Source organism: Schistocerca nitens, chromosome 9 (assembly GCF_023898315.1).
Source record: "Schistocerca nitens isolate TAMUIC-IGC-003100 chromosome 9, iqSchNite1.1, whole genome shotgun sequence".
Taxonomy (NCBI): domain Eukaryota; kingdom Metazoa; phylum Arthropoda; class Insecta; order Orthoptera; family Acrididae; genus Schistocerca; species Schistocerca nitens.
The window spans coordinates 409,726,179-409,740,703 of NC_064622.1; the positions used below are offsets into that span (position 1 = coordinate 409,726,179).

General features: G+C 43.4%; 1 protein-coding gene across 1 annotated transcript in view; it reads right to left on the bottom strand.

The window, feature by feature from the left end:
• Positions 1-590: 590 nt before the first annotated feature.
• Positions 591-14,525, bottom strand: part of LOC126204279 (protein lin-28 homolog) — a 96,425-nt gene continuing 82,490 nt past the window's right edge. Inside the window, exon 4 of the mRNA XM_049938667.1 lies at positions 591-858. Within this exon, the coding sequence (XP_049794624.1) occupies positions 591-858 (268 nt within the window). The remainder of the gene's footprint in view (positions 859-14,525) is intronic.

The window sequence follows — 14,525 nt, forward strand, 5'->3', positions numbered from 1 at the left end:
GTTTCTAGGCAAATTGCCTCAGTGATACTCGGAGACTCTTCTTTGAAACAGAAGTGATATTGCCACTTGTGTGATAGCATGGAGAGTTACTTATTACTCAACATATTCAAGCTATTTTCAGGCATGGGGCCTACGTTTTTTCTGGTACATGTGAAAAGAAATGCAAGTTGTTTATCCAGTTAATATTGCTGCCAAATGAAATAGCTGTGTAACACCGTCACTGCAGTAGGCTTAAGTTGAAATATTTCGGCCGATCGTTAGTGGTGTTGAGGAAGGACAATTATGCGTGATACTGTATAGAATAATGAGAAATGAAATATGCAAATATTTCAACGTTCTTCTTGAAATTTTTGTTTGCTAAGGACAGCAATTCTTGCATAAAACAGGGGGCAAACGATTAAAAGACAAACGATCTCATTATTAAAGTTAAAATTAATAATTTGCTTCGCATTATTCTTTATGATCTGGGATGCATACTGGTATTATTGACTTGTTGATGAATATGGGGCATTAACGATAGCAAGAGATGATACGGGAGACAGCAAGGGATGATATCGGAAACAAACTGTGCGAGAATGTGTGCGTGTGTATTACTCTCCGCCCGCTGTGGTGGTAGAGGGCTGGACGCTAGCTTCGCCATCTGGTGGCACCGCCGCGGACGTCTCTGGATGTTCAGCTTCGCCTCCAGCGCCAGCAGATGGCACTGCCATCGACGGAGACTTTTTGTTCCGATCCGGCCGGGAGGGGCAGTCCGCGATGAGGTGGTCCTGCGATTTGCAGTGGTGGCAGCGCTTGGGCTGTGGACCCATGGTGCATTTCGCCGCTATATGGTTCGCGAACTCGCCGCAGTTGTAACATCTGTCAAACAAGATTACAGTTTCACTATACGACTTGAGCAGCCAGTAAAAATACTACTTCATATAATTGGATCTCACGTCCCTGAATTTAATTAATATACCGGTAATAAAACGAATTTAATATTCTTACAAATAAAGGAAATACAGGGTGAACGTTGATAAAACCGCGGAACTGTAGAAACTGATTCCTGACAGGCTATGGACGAAATCGAGTCATATGTACAAGTGTCCGGAAATGCATCGTTCCCACGGTAGATTGCGCCGTCGAATTAAAGTTTCTCTGACCACGTGCCGTGTATGTTGCACACAGATGATGATTATTCAGATTGATGATGCCACTTCTGGTAAAGATTGCTTCGTCGGTAAAGAGAACAAATGGCAGAAATCACATAATTGTGATGGTCTGATGCAAAATCCTTCCCGTAGAGGGAAATCCGCTACTGATAATTCTTGCACTCGTTGCAAGTGACAGGGATAGTAGCGACTGTCATGCAGGATACACATAATCGTACTTTGGCTTACATCATATTGGCGGGCCACTTGCCTGGAGCTCGAACTAGGGTTCTTCTCAATATTCTGTAGATCCCGGTCCTACGAATCTGGAGTAAGCACAGTCCGCCGCCGCCTCCCTGCAAGTTCGTCTGTCTGAAAGGACCCATGGTCACACAAACGCCCAAAAGTGACTTCAAATGTTGTCTGATGTGATTGGTGTCTGTGAGGGTACTTGTTCTGGTATAGCCGTGCTGCTTGTCGACCGTTTCCAGCTGCTTGGCCGTACACGAACGCCATCATGGCTTGTTCCCGACATGAATACCGGGCCATTCTGTTGCTTACTGTACTCCGCGTCAATCACACACCCTGTAATACTCAAGGAACACGAGGCAGAGGGACTTTCATTCGTCAGCGTCATCTACCGTGGCAACGATGCATTTCCGGACACATGTTCATACGACTTTTTTTTTTCCTCCTTTTCCAGTTAGGAATCCCTCCTTTTAAATTGTCGGTTTTATTAATGTACGCCCTGTATAGTACTTTGGTCATCTGTAAGAGAAAGTCATTATCTCAGTTTTAGAAGTAATATAGATTTAATGCAAAAGTATCGCCAGTATGGTCAACACTGAAATAAGAAGTCTTATGGTATTGTTGTTGGGAACCGCGTGGGATCACTTCGTGAACAGTTACGGCACGGTGATTTTTGGGAGTAGCTGATTGAAATCGTCTCTGAGCTTAATAGTTTCTTCACTACAGCCAGCCTGGTGAACCAGAGTCAGCAGACAATGGATTGAGCGTATTTTACAACAGTTTGCATAACACACGGAATTAGAGATGGCAGAAATGTTATATGCAATTAAATTTGAAAAGTTTTTAATTTGTTGATATGCTGAGTGAAGCTACTCCTACCGTTGGTAGCGAATGGGATCAAGTGACTATCGGCCCGAAGTCACAACTCATATTGAAACCAGATCGTTGATTGAAACAGCCACTCCCGTCAGCAACCGCACCAAAACTCTTCATAAAGGGGGCAAGTAACAGATTAGGCACATATATAAATATTGGCCACGAAAAGTTCTCGAGTACCACCGCCCAAGTGTGCCATGTAGCGGTCTGGATACACGTATATAAACCACTGAAAATGCATGTCACAAATTTACGAAACACATTTTTACTGCCAAGATTTTGGTCAACGACGTAAACATGAAAATTAATTCACATAACAATACTGGGAACTATGAGTACATCCTGCTATTTATTTGATACTACTGATATCTCGTGGCCAGTAAGAGATCGTGTTTTTGCTTTATTAAGTTCTAAATGTAGATCTATGTACTTCAGTTTGTAGTATATTACATATAGCACAGCTAAAATTAATCTACAATCAAAATTGGTAGTGAAGGCTCCCGTAAACGAGCAGACTTGTTTGACAAATTCGCACTTGTCTAGCCGCAGACTTGCGGTACAGCCGGCCGAAGTGGCCGTGCGGTTAAAGGCGCTGCAGTCTGGAACCGCAAGACCGCTACGGTCGCAGGTTCGAATCCTGCCTCGGGTATGGATGTTTGTGATGTCCTTAGGTTAGTTAGGTTTAACTAGTTCTAAGTTCTAGGGGACTAATGACCTCAGCAGTTGAGTCCCATAGTGCTCAGAGCCATTTGAACTTGTGGTACAGGCTCGTACACGTACAAACAATGTTTGCCAATTCAACCCCACATTGAAGCACCGCTGTTTGTGATCGAGAGTATTTCGACAGTTGTGAGAATGACCACAAATGCAGGGAAAGCAATTCTGGCACTGATTTTGACAGTTTACAGAAGAAGAAAATAAGACGATGGTGCAGGGAATAGCAAAAAATGAGACAGAGTTAGTCTGGCACTCTGCTAAGGAACTATTACTCTCAGAAGCCGATTGTCGCAACTTCCTTCGAATGGCCAATGAAACCATTAATAACTTGTTAAGGCCCCCGTTTGTCAGATTCGCTCTTATCTAGCCACGGATGTGCCAAACAAGCACATACACGTATAACGAAGTTCTTCAATATGACTTTGCTTTTGAAGCAAATTCTTTTCATGTATGCTGTATTTGGGCACTAGCAAGAATGGCTGCAAATGCAAATAAAGCACTTCTAACATTGACTCCGGCACCATGTTTAAAGAATAATAAGTAAACAAGACATTGATCCAGGAAACGATTTAAAATGAGAAATATAAGCGGAAACATGTTAAAGGAAGTGTTACACCCGGAAACTGATGATTACATAAACTTTCTGCGGATGGAGAGTGAAACTTTTAGTAAATTGTTTATGTACTGATGAGCCAAAACATTATGACCACATGCTTAATAGCTTGTGTCAGTCTTTGGAACGAAATACATAACTGATTCCGTGGTGTCACCGCCAGACACCACACGTGCTAGGTGGTAGCCTTTAAATCGGCCGCGGTCCGTTAGTATACGTCGGACCCGAGTGTCGCCACTATCAGTGATTGCAGACCGAGCGCCGCCACACGGCAGGTCTAGAGAGACTTCCTAGCACTCGCCCCAGTTGGACAGCCGACTTTGCTAGCGATGGTTCACTGACAAATTACGTTCTCATTTGCCGAGACGATAGTTAGCATAGCCTTCAGCTACGTCATTTGCTACGACCTAGCAAGGCGCCATTATCAGTTACTATTGATATTATGAATCGTGTACCGTCAAGACCGACGTTCTTCATTAACGGATTAAAGTTAAGTATTCCACCAGCTACGTCCGTTTTTCTAAACTCTAATTGCCTTGTCCTGTTCCAGACCTCACGCCAGCTTGCGTGAGCTAAAACGCGTGCCTTTCGGCCTCCTCTAGTTACACGGTGTTGGCTCTCCTGCCAACCAAAACAGATTCTGCGTATCAGGAATCCGACATTTTGTTGGTAGGTTTCTTGCAGTATGTGGCATTAGATATCTACACTGATTCGTGTAAATAAAGAGCTGCTGATCAGCGTACGAGAGACCCAGATGGGTTCCATAGGATATACATCAGGCGAACTTGGTAGCCGAGACATCTACGTGAGTTCACAATAACGTTCATCAAAGCACTGTAACACGGTTCTGGCTCCGAGGCACACACAATTATACTGCTGAAAGATGACATCGCCGTCGGGGAAGGCATCAAGTATGAAGAAATGCACGAGGTTCACAGTTGTCAGACTGTCTTCAATTACTGCCACAGGTCCATGTAAGAGCAGGAGAACGTCTTCCACAGCCTAATACTGTTCCTGCCAGCCTGCGTCCGTGGCGCACTGCATGTTTCGAGCCGCCATTCATCGCGATGACGGCGTCTATGAGGACGACCATCGATCTAGTGTAGCAAAAATGTGATTAACCAAAAGAGCCCACACGTTTCCATTGATCGACGGTCGAATCCTGATGGTCCCATGTCCACTGCAATCATAATTGACGATGTCTTTGGTTAACATGTGAACACACAGGGGTGGTCTGCTGCGGAGCTCCATGTTCAACAAATACGATGGACATCGTGCTCCGATGGACTTGCGCGTGCCCTTTTGTCTATCCTACTTGACAGGGCAGAGAAGTCTCCGCGACTCCCGTCCTATGAAGAGCTGTGGGTGTCTAACCATTTAGCACGTAGTTGTAGTTTCATTGTCAAAAATGGTTCAAATGGCTCTGACAAGGGAACCTCCCCATCGCACCCCCCTCAGATTTAGTTATAAGTTGGCACAGGGATAGGCCATGAAAAACTGAACACAGATCAGTCGAGAAAACAGGAAGAAGTTGTATGGAACAATGAAAAAAATAAGCAAAATATGCAAACTGAGTAGTCCGTGTGCATGATAAGCCACATCAAGGTACGTGTACACTGAGGAGCACCGTGGTCCCGTGGTTACCGTAAGCAGCTACGGAACTGAAGGTCCCTGGTTCAATCCTCCTTCGAGTGAAAAGTTTTAATTTTTTATTTTCAGACAATTATCAAAGTTCATGCACTCAGACATGATCAACTTCGCTCTCCAAAATTCCAGGACATGTTCAGATTTGCTTGGACACATGCAGGATTTGACGGTCTACACACGGAAAAACTTGAAAACGTTAAAAACGTATGTTTTGACAGAGCACAGGGAAAACTGTGCGACTGTGAAACTGTTGCATTCATTTGTTGCCGTTTATGTGACAAACTCTTATGTTTTCATCACTTTTTTGGGAGTGATTATCACATCCACAAGAAAACCTAAATCGGGCGAGGTAGAAGAATCTTTTTACCCATTCGCCAAGTGCGCAAGTTAGGTGGGTCGACAACATATTCCTGTAATGTGACGCACATGCCGTCACCAGTGTCGTATAGAATATTTCAGACGTGTTTTCCTGTGGAGGAATCGGTTGACCTATGAATTTGCGATCAAATGTTTTCGGTTCCTATTGGAGAGGCACGTCATTTCGTCTACTAATCGCACGGTTTTGCGGTGCGGTCGCAAAACACAGACACTAAACTTATTACAGTGAACAGAGACGTCAATGAATGAACGGTCAGATCGTAACTTTGCGAAAACAAAGTAAGTAAAATTTTTACTCGAGGGAGGACTCGAACCAAGGACCTCTCGTTCCGCAGTTACTCACTCTAACCACGTGACCACGGCGCTCCTCAGCTTATATATATCTTGATGTTGCATATCTTACACTTGGACTACTCAGTTTGTAAAATCAAATGGCTCTGAGCGCTGTGGGACTTAACATCTATGGTCATCAGTCCCCTAGAACTTAGAACTACTTAAACCTAACTAACCTAAGGACATCACACAACACCCATCCATCACGAGGCAGAGAAAATCCCTGACCCCGCCGGGAATCGAACCCGGGAACCCGGGCGTGGGAAGCGAGAACGCTACCGCACGACCACGAGATGCGGGCAGTTCCATTGTCCTATTACCTCTTTCCGTAGAGGCTCACAACAGTAGCACGTGAGCATTCGACCAGCTTCACCTTTTCCGAGATACTCGTTCACAGGCTCTGCGTAATAATAATACGCCCTTTGCCAAAGTCGCGTATCTCAGTGCATTTTCACATCTGTAGCTCATATCTTCGCTAGGGTGATACCTCGTCCGTGTCAGCTTACACACTTCTGTTACCCCGTCACGTGCCCACAACGCTACCATGCGGCATCCAAAGTCGCGGTGGGCAGCGGTCATAATGTTTTGGCGTATCAGCTGCAATAAAACAACGCCTTTGGCATCCTCTGCCACCGCCTGAAGAGACTACATTTATTTTATACTTGATTAATTGTTTAATGTATAATTCTTTAGTGCACCTATACTAGTAATTAGCGCGTCTGAGGCAATTTATGTAAAATCTGCGTTTGCTATTGTATTCTGCGCTCAATAAAAATTTTGAGGTGATGTTAGGAATATTTTGTTTCAAAGAATTACTAAGCTAATTGATCTAAAATTGCTACGCCGAGTCCGCAGCTCGTGGTCGTGCGGTAGCGTTCTCGCTTCCCGCGCCCGGGTTCGATTACCGGCGGGGTAAGGGATTTTCTCTGCCTCGTGATGACTGGGTGTTGAGTGCTGTCCTTAAGTTAGTTAGGTTTAAGTAGTTCTAAGTGCTCAGAGCCATTTGAACCATTTTGCTACGCCGATGAGCCTGTTAATTAACATTTATCAAAAACCGTAATGTTCTACATAAAGTGTATTTTGCAGCTTAAAAATTTATTTTCGTAAAATCGGCTAGCTATTTTTGATAAACTTATTATTTGGAAATCATACACACGATAGGAACAAAATGGTTCAAATGGCTCTGAGCACTATGGGACTTAACTTCTGAGGTCATCAGTCCCCTAGAACTTAGAACTACTTTAACCTAAGGACATCACACACATCCATGCCCGAGGCAGGATTCGAACCTGCGACCGTAGCAGTCGCGCGGTTCCGGACTGCGCGCCTAGAACCGCTAGACCACCGCGGCCGGCCGATAGGAACACTTTTCGCTCTAAATGTGATATATATTGTTACTTTCTGGAAACTTTTAAATTACTTCGGAATTCTTAACGAAATTATCTCCGCGTCCACACAAAATTGTCATGAATTATTTTAGTTATTTTTCTATGTAGCCCTATCTTAATTAATTTTGTCACATATTTTTAATTGTCATTTCTTAAAATTTGTAAATTCTAATAGTCAATGATTGCTGTAAATAATAAGTACCAGAGATTACGTACAGCAGAGGGGCAGTTTTGTTACCAATCATCAACATCATAACTTTTAGAACTTTGTTTACATATTTTTCGCCGCCGAACATCCTGTGTGAGAATAAAGCAACTTGGTAGAAAATCTTAACTTGGAATTTACTTCATACATTACACGATTGGTTTTGCATGTACAGCAGCAGAAGAAGCCCAGGGATATTTGCGACAAAGCAACACCTCAAGAATGAAGATTTACAAGTTATGTAAATTTGGGAACATTTTTGGTAACAACATTTCATCTCTAAATTAATGAACAGTTCTGTATTTTCAGTTCAATCAATTTGTTGATATATTTGCATCTCCGCTGGTGGAGGTCCATTTTTTAAATTCTTGCGGTTTTCACTGTGGCCGCGAATCTTGCTGTAACTTCTGGCATAAACTTTCAACTTACATAAGTTTGCAAATGTTTTATTTATTAGCAATCCATATTATATACATTCCACGTCACGCTGACTTCTTCGCTTCCATTTTACAGTGTAGAGTCACTTCGCCCTCGCACTGAAACAGAACAGACAAGTATGCCAAAATTTTTTCTCTGCTACTTGGTCCTCGAATGACAGTTCATTAAGATACCACAACATCGTCCGTGGAAGAATTAGATTTTTTTAATTTCATTGCTCTGCCGCTAGTATGTTATGCGTAGAATATCAGTTTTCTTCTTAAGTCTTCCTGCGTAATATATAGCTGGGGAAGGTGCGACTCCGATACCATTTTGGTAACTGCCAGTGCTATTTTGTTTTTATCCTTGATTGTGATTTCCGTAGTAGTTGAAACTCATGATATAGTGAGATAAACTGTAATAGAACTATTTTATTCTAAACATATCCGGCGAAACAACGACACTAACAACGTTCGCCATCTAATCAAACTTTCCATAGATAAAAATTTCTGGCAAACAGGTCAGACACGATCTATGCTGGTCAAACAGCACCACACACGGTCAAATATATGGTAAACATAGTAAACGTTCGATAAATTGTTTGATTGTGTACAGGGGCCTTTAGATGTGTCGTCGTCGTCGTCGTCGTCGTCGTCGTCGTCGTCGTCGTCATCATTATCATGAACCTAGCAATCACGGCTGTATGAAGCCCTCCCTACAGATTTTTCCATGCATTTAACTAAACAGTGACAAGCAATACATTTGCCGCTGCATCTTTTATAGAGTCATTTACCCATCTTTCATTATCAAATGATATTTGTATTTTCATATCTCTTGGGCCCCCGCACATAAGCACATCTGTCAAAAAAATTAGTCATTCCAGATTAAACACTTCAGTCACTCCCAGAGCCTTGGGTAGAAGACAATAGAAAACATGCAAGAGTAACATGAAACAATCTTCTCCAGAACTGTAAATGTTGAGCATAAACGGACAAAACTGAAGAATGTTTGACAATGCGTCTTATAAAGGTACGCGCTGAGGAAATTGTGAGGGATAGTGAACAACTGCTGTGGTTTGACAGTCCTTTAAGGAAGTTGCACCGAAGGCAGAGAGAGCTTCACTGCAAATTTGAATGCAGTCTCACAGACAACCAAAAACTGAACGAAGCTAAATTAGCGTAAGGAGAGCCGTATGTCAAGCGTTCAGAGAATCCAGAGGAGTTTTGGTCTCATATTAAATGATTAAACGGATCGAAACCATCCGTCCACCCACGCATTGATCATGGTGGAATCGAAGGTGGCAGAGAACAGCGAAATACTAAACTTATTTTTCCAAAGCTCTTTCACTAACAATGTTTTATTCTGACAGCGTGTTAATTCTGTACATATTAGCTCTTCCAGTTTACTGGATTGTATTAACCAATTTCGATTATGTCCTGACAAATGATCAGGGTAGTAAGTATTGTATTTAAATGTTTTATGTTATACTTTCTGACGTGTTCCACACCCACGAGAATCATCTCATTTTTTGGGTTTATGGAACGAAAACTGATTCTAATCTAATCTAAGGAAGACCATACTGTGGTTCTTTCTCTAGACTGTCCCTCAAACGTCAACATGAGACTACGCGGTATGAAATCAACGGAATTCGTTCTAAACCATTAAGACGACTGGATCTGAGGGGTACATACGATACTACCTAGACCATGCGAAAGAACGTGCACCTCCACTAACAGCAGTGTGCCGTAGGTCGATGGAGGAGTAAAGCATTCCTAGCTATCCACAAAAAAGCTCAAGTCATTCTCGTTTTCATATAAATACATCACTTACTGGATAAATTGGAAGTTCTACGAGGCTTTACGCGGATGATGCTGTTGGGTACAGAGAAGTAGAAACACTAAAAATGGAGTATGACCTGAAGGGGATCGATCTGGTGTAGGGAGCGGCTGTTGAACCCAGCGTAAACAATTTTAAAATATTACTCATAAATAAGCAGAAAAACTCATTACTGTATTACACGATTGCAGAACAATCAGCAGCAGCAGTCACATCCATGGCATATCTAGGAGTATGAAAACTGAACGACGTAACCCTTTTAAACTTGCATTTTTTTCTGGAGCAAAGAAAATTTTTTATTTACGTGGTAATTCTCTTAGGTGATTTTGTAATTATTTTAGATGCAAAATTTTTACAAAAATGCGTATCCGTTTTCAAATCATACTTTGTTCACTTGGCGTCATTTTATGGACTAAAATAACTTATTCCGAAATATTCTTTGTTGTAATAAATAGTAAAATGATCACTCAATAATTAACATGTAAAATAACAATAGCAACATTCAATTATACAGTGGAATATACGGAACCAACCACATCTGTGTATTGTGGTGGTCACGAGCTGCTGCGCACTGCTACACTGATTTTCTGACATTTTCATAGTGATGCCGAACAGTTAGCAGCACTTGCACGTGACGTAAAGGTTGACCATTCACAGATGTGTACCTCAGGTTTCCATTTGGAAAAAAATACTTCTGTTACAGCTAAGGCACAGTAAAAAGTTAATGTACACGATTGTAACCAGAGGGTCTGCAAGAGAAAGTGAAACGACCACGTAAAACTAATCGCAGGTAAGGCAGATGCCAGACAAAACGATTTGAACAATCTTCGGCAAGTGTAGTCCACTCACGAAAGGGCGTAACTTACAAAACCCTCGTTCAACCAGTTCTTAAATACTGCTCTTCATTCTCGATCACACGCAGATAGGACTGATAGAGGAAGAGCTGTGCGTTTCATTACAAGTTCATTTAATAAAGACGAATGCAAGATGCTCCACCAACTGCAGTGGCGGCCCCTGCAAGAAAGGCGTTCTGCATATCTGTGGTTTACAGTTAAAATTTCGGGAGCGTTCTTCCTGGAAGCGTCATCCAGGGCGTTTCAGGAAGAATGGCCAATATTCAATTCAATGATCATTCGAAGCAAAAAAATTTAGTACACATGGGCTCTAAATTGCATACTTTAAGAGCTACGAGGACTTGTTCAGTAGCAGAGATATGTTTCACAGTAGCGAATGTGAATAAGTGCTCATATCTCTAAAGGTATGCGTTTTAGAACCCACGTTTACTGGAATTTTTTGCTTCCAGTGATCCTTCTTGACATATCCCTGCATAATGACAATTTCTCCTGGGACATCCTGTGTTGCTTCCCGCTACGTGTATTTCGCGAAGAGATCGTGATGATAACAGCCGTTTTTCCCGCGACTGGAATAGGAAGCGGCGAGGGAAGGGGGGAGGGGGAGGAGTGACTATAGTGCACGAGTACCTTCCACCGCACAATAGAAAATGGATAGCTAAATACAGATAGTCTCAATTCAACGAGGAAGGTGCTTCACAAGTTTCTTCAGTTATCCCATGTCTAGATGACATCTCTCACTGATGATTACATCCGCACAGCTACCATACTGCTGGGATCTTCCTAACAGTCCCAAACTTTTTATACGGAATTAATATCGGGTGATTTAGCCAGGCAGTTGATGTGGGACAATATGCCAGTGGGAATGTCTAACAGTCTTTTCGAACACGGCTGTTTTCGTCTTGGAAGACGGGAGTGCCCCAGTGGAAAGCGATCAAGCAAACTTCTCTCCGAAGTGTACCACAAAGCCGCAAAAATATTGAGATCTGGTGACTGCGGCGTCCAATTGGATACGGCAATTCAGCCTCGTGCACACAAAAACAGTCTTGGGCGAAGCGAGCTGTGTGAACAGGGGTCCTGCTTCTTAAAACTGAGCATCACCCGGGTACAAAGATTGTACCATAGGATCGACCTTATCAGCAAAAATGCTCGCATAAAGCTTGACAGTAATGCGACCTTGCAGACTAGCCATGGAGCCCATAGAATACCACGACATGGCTGCCCAAATCATTCCCTAACTCCCTCCATGATTCACTCTTGGGACGTAAAACTCGCCCAGAAGTTGGAAACAGTTTGAAACAAGACTCATCTGCACAAATGGCATTCTTCCATTGCTCAATAGTCTAAGTTTTGTGGCTTTGGCACCACGTTTTTTCGTTACGGGCATTTGCTTAAGCGAAGAGTGGTTTTAGAATCCCAGCTCGCCCTCCAGTCCCTGCTTACGGAGCCTATTTCGCGTTGTTTCGGTGCTGACTGGGATCGCAAGATCAACATTCACTTCTGCATTGACATCTGCAGCTGCCGTCCTGTTATTTTCCTAACAGTCCTCCACAGTGAGCGACTGTCACGGTCACCGAACACACACATTCCTTCGCGTTGTGACTAAGCGGATGATGTTTTTCCGGAATGAGATTTTCACTCTGCAGCGGAGTGTGCGCTGATATGAAACTTCCTGGCAGATTAAAACTGTGTGCCCGACCGAGACTCGAACTCGGGACCTTTGCCTGTCGCGGGCAAGTGCTCTACCATCTGAGCTACCGAAGCACGACTCACGCCCGGCACTCACAGCTTTACTTCTGCCAGTATCTCGCCTCCTACCTTCCAAACTTTACAGAAGTTCTCCTGCGAACCTTGCAGAACTAGCACTCCTGAAAGAAAGGATATAGCGGAGACATGGCTTAGCCACAGCCTGGGAGATGTTTCCAGAATGAACTTCTGTAAAGTTTGGAAGGTAGGAGGCGAGATACTGGCAGAAGTAAAGCTGTGAGTACCGGGCGTGAGTCGTGCTTCGGTAGCTCAGATGGTAGAGCACTTGCCCGCGAAAGGCAAAGGTCCCGAGTTCGAGTCTCGGTCGGGCACACAGTTTTAATCTGCCAGGAAGTTTGATGTTTTTCCGCTTTCCCTAAATGCGGTACAAATCTTCGAGACAGCGGCTCTTGATACATCAAGCACTTCAGCTACCTTGGATACAGTAACACTCACCATATGAGCACCAACAATTTGCCCACATTACAATTCACTTACCTGCGACACACTATACCCACAATTAGTTAAAACATTGTTCTAGCCACGACTGGCACTTGGAGCATACTGACGACATTGCAGAGGTGCCGTTGCCAGCATCTCCATTTATTTTCAAGCATTCATTTACCGCAGGGTTTCCACATTTTAGTCCAACCCTTGTACGTCTGTCTTCAATGGAGCTTTCTTCACCCCTTCTTGTGTGGCAGCATAATGTTGGAGGTAGGTTTCATGAACACGTGAGCGTAACGGAGATGCTTCTGGAACTCAAAAGTCAGTGGAGAGAATACTACTTTATTTTCGCCAAACACTGTAGAGAAAATTTAGAGAACAGACGTTCGCAGTTGACTGCAGAAAGGTTCTACTTCCGGCAACCTATTTTTCGCGGAAGGATCGCGAAGACGATATAAGAGAAATTAAGGCTCATCCGGAGGCATATAGACAGTTCAGCTTCCCTCGCTCCATTTGCGAGTGAAACAGGGAAATACATGATGTGTAGGGGTTCTGGTATCCTTCACCATACTCCCAATGCGATGGATTGCGAAGCATGTATGTGGATGAAGACGTGCGGGGGCGGTTTGAAAAGTGATGCCTCCCAATTTTTTTTATGTGAAAGCTCATGTGAAATGCTCATTAAATAAAACAAACATTGTTAATATTGTACATCTCCATACTTCATGTCTACGTATTTGCAGCGTTTTGCCGCTAGAGGGCGTGTAAGATGGCGATGTGTAACTATCTCGGTGCCCGAGAAACCGCTTGCTTAATCGGGTTGCGAATACAAAGAGTTCGTTACACGTGGAGGGCGGCATGACGATGCTGGACCACACACGAGCGCTGCGACGTCTGTAACAATCCGAAGCCCTGCGTTCACTGTAGTCCATCATCCTAAGAAAGTCAGACATTCTACACTGGCGGTAGCAACAAACTCGTTACTCGTTGGGAGAAGTGTGTTCGTCGCCGGGCGACTATGTTGAGAAATAAATATGTAGACATGAAGAACAAAGACATAGACTGTTGAAACTTCATGGAAGATTGAAACTGTGTGCCGGACCGAGACTCGAACTCGGGACCTTTGCCTTTCGCGGGCAAGTGCTCTACCATCTGAGCTACCCAAGCACGACTCACGACCCGTCCTCACAGCTTAACTTCCATTAGCACCTCGTCTCCTACCTTCCGAGTTAGAGTCTCGGTCCGGCACACTGTTTTAATCTGCCAGGAAGTTTGATATCAGCACACAGTCCGCTGCAGAGTGGAAATCTCATTCTAGACGTAGAATGTTAATAACGTTTGTTTTATTTAAAAAGCGGTAAGAGCTTTCACATAAAAGATTCGGAGGTTTAACTTTTGAACATGCCATCGTAGAAGAAAGAGCAACACTTGGTTAGCGAGACTGTTGAAATAAGGAACCTGGTTCATGTTCACAGCCATGTTACACGCCCTCTAGCGGCAAAACACTGCAAATATGTAGACATGGAGAATGAAGATGTAGAATATTAACAACGTTTTTTTTTTTTAAATAAGCTTTAAGAGGTTTAATTCGCAGGCATTACTTTTCAGCACGTCCCCGTACTTCTTCATCCACGTACATGCTTCGCAATCCACCGCATCGGGAGTGTGGTGGATACCAGAACCCCTACAAAT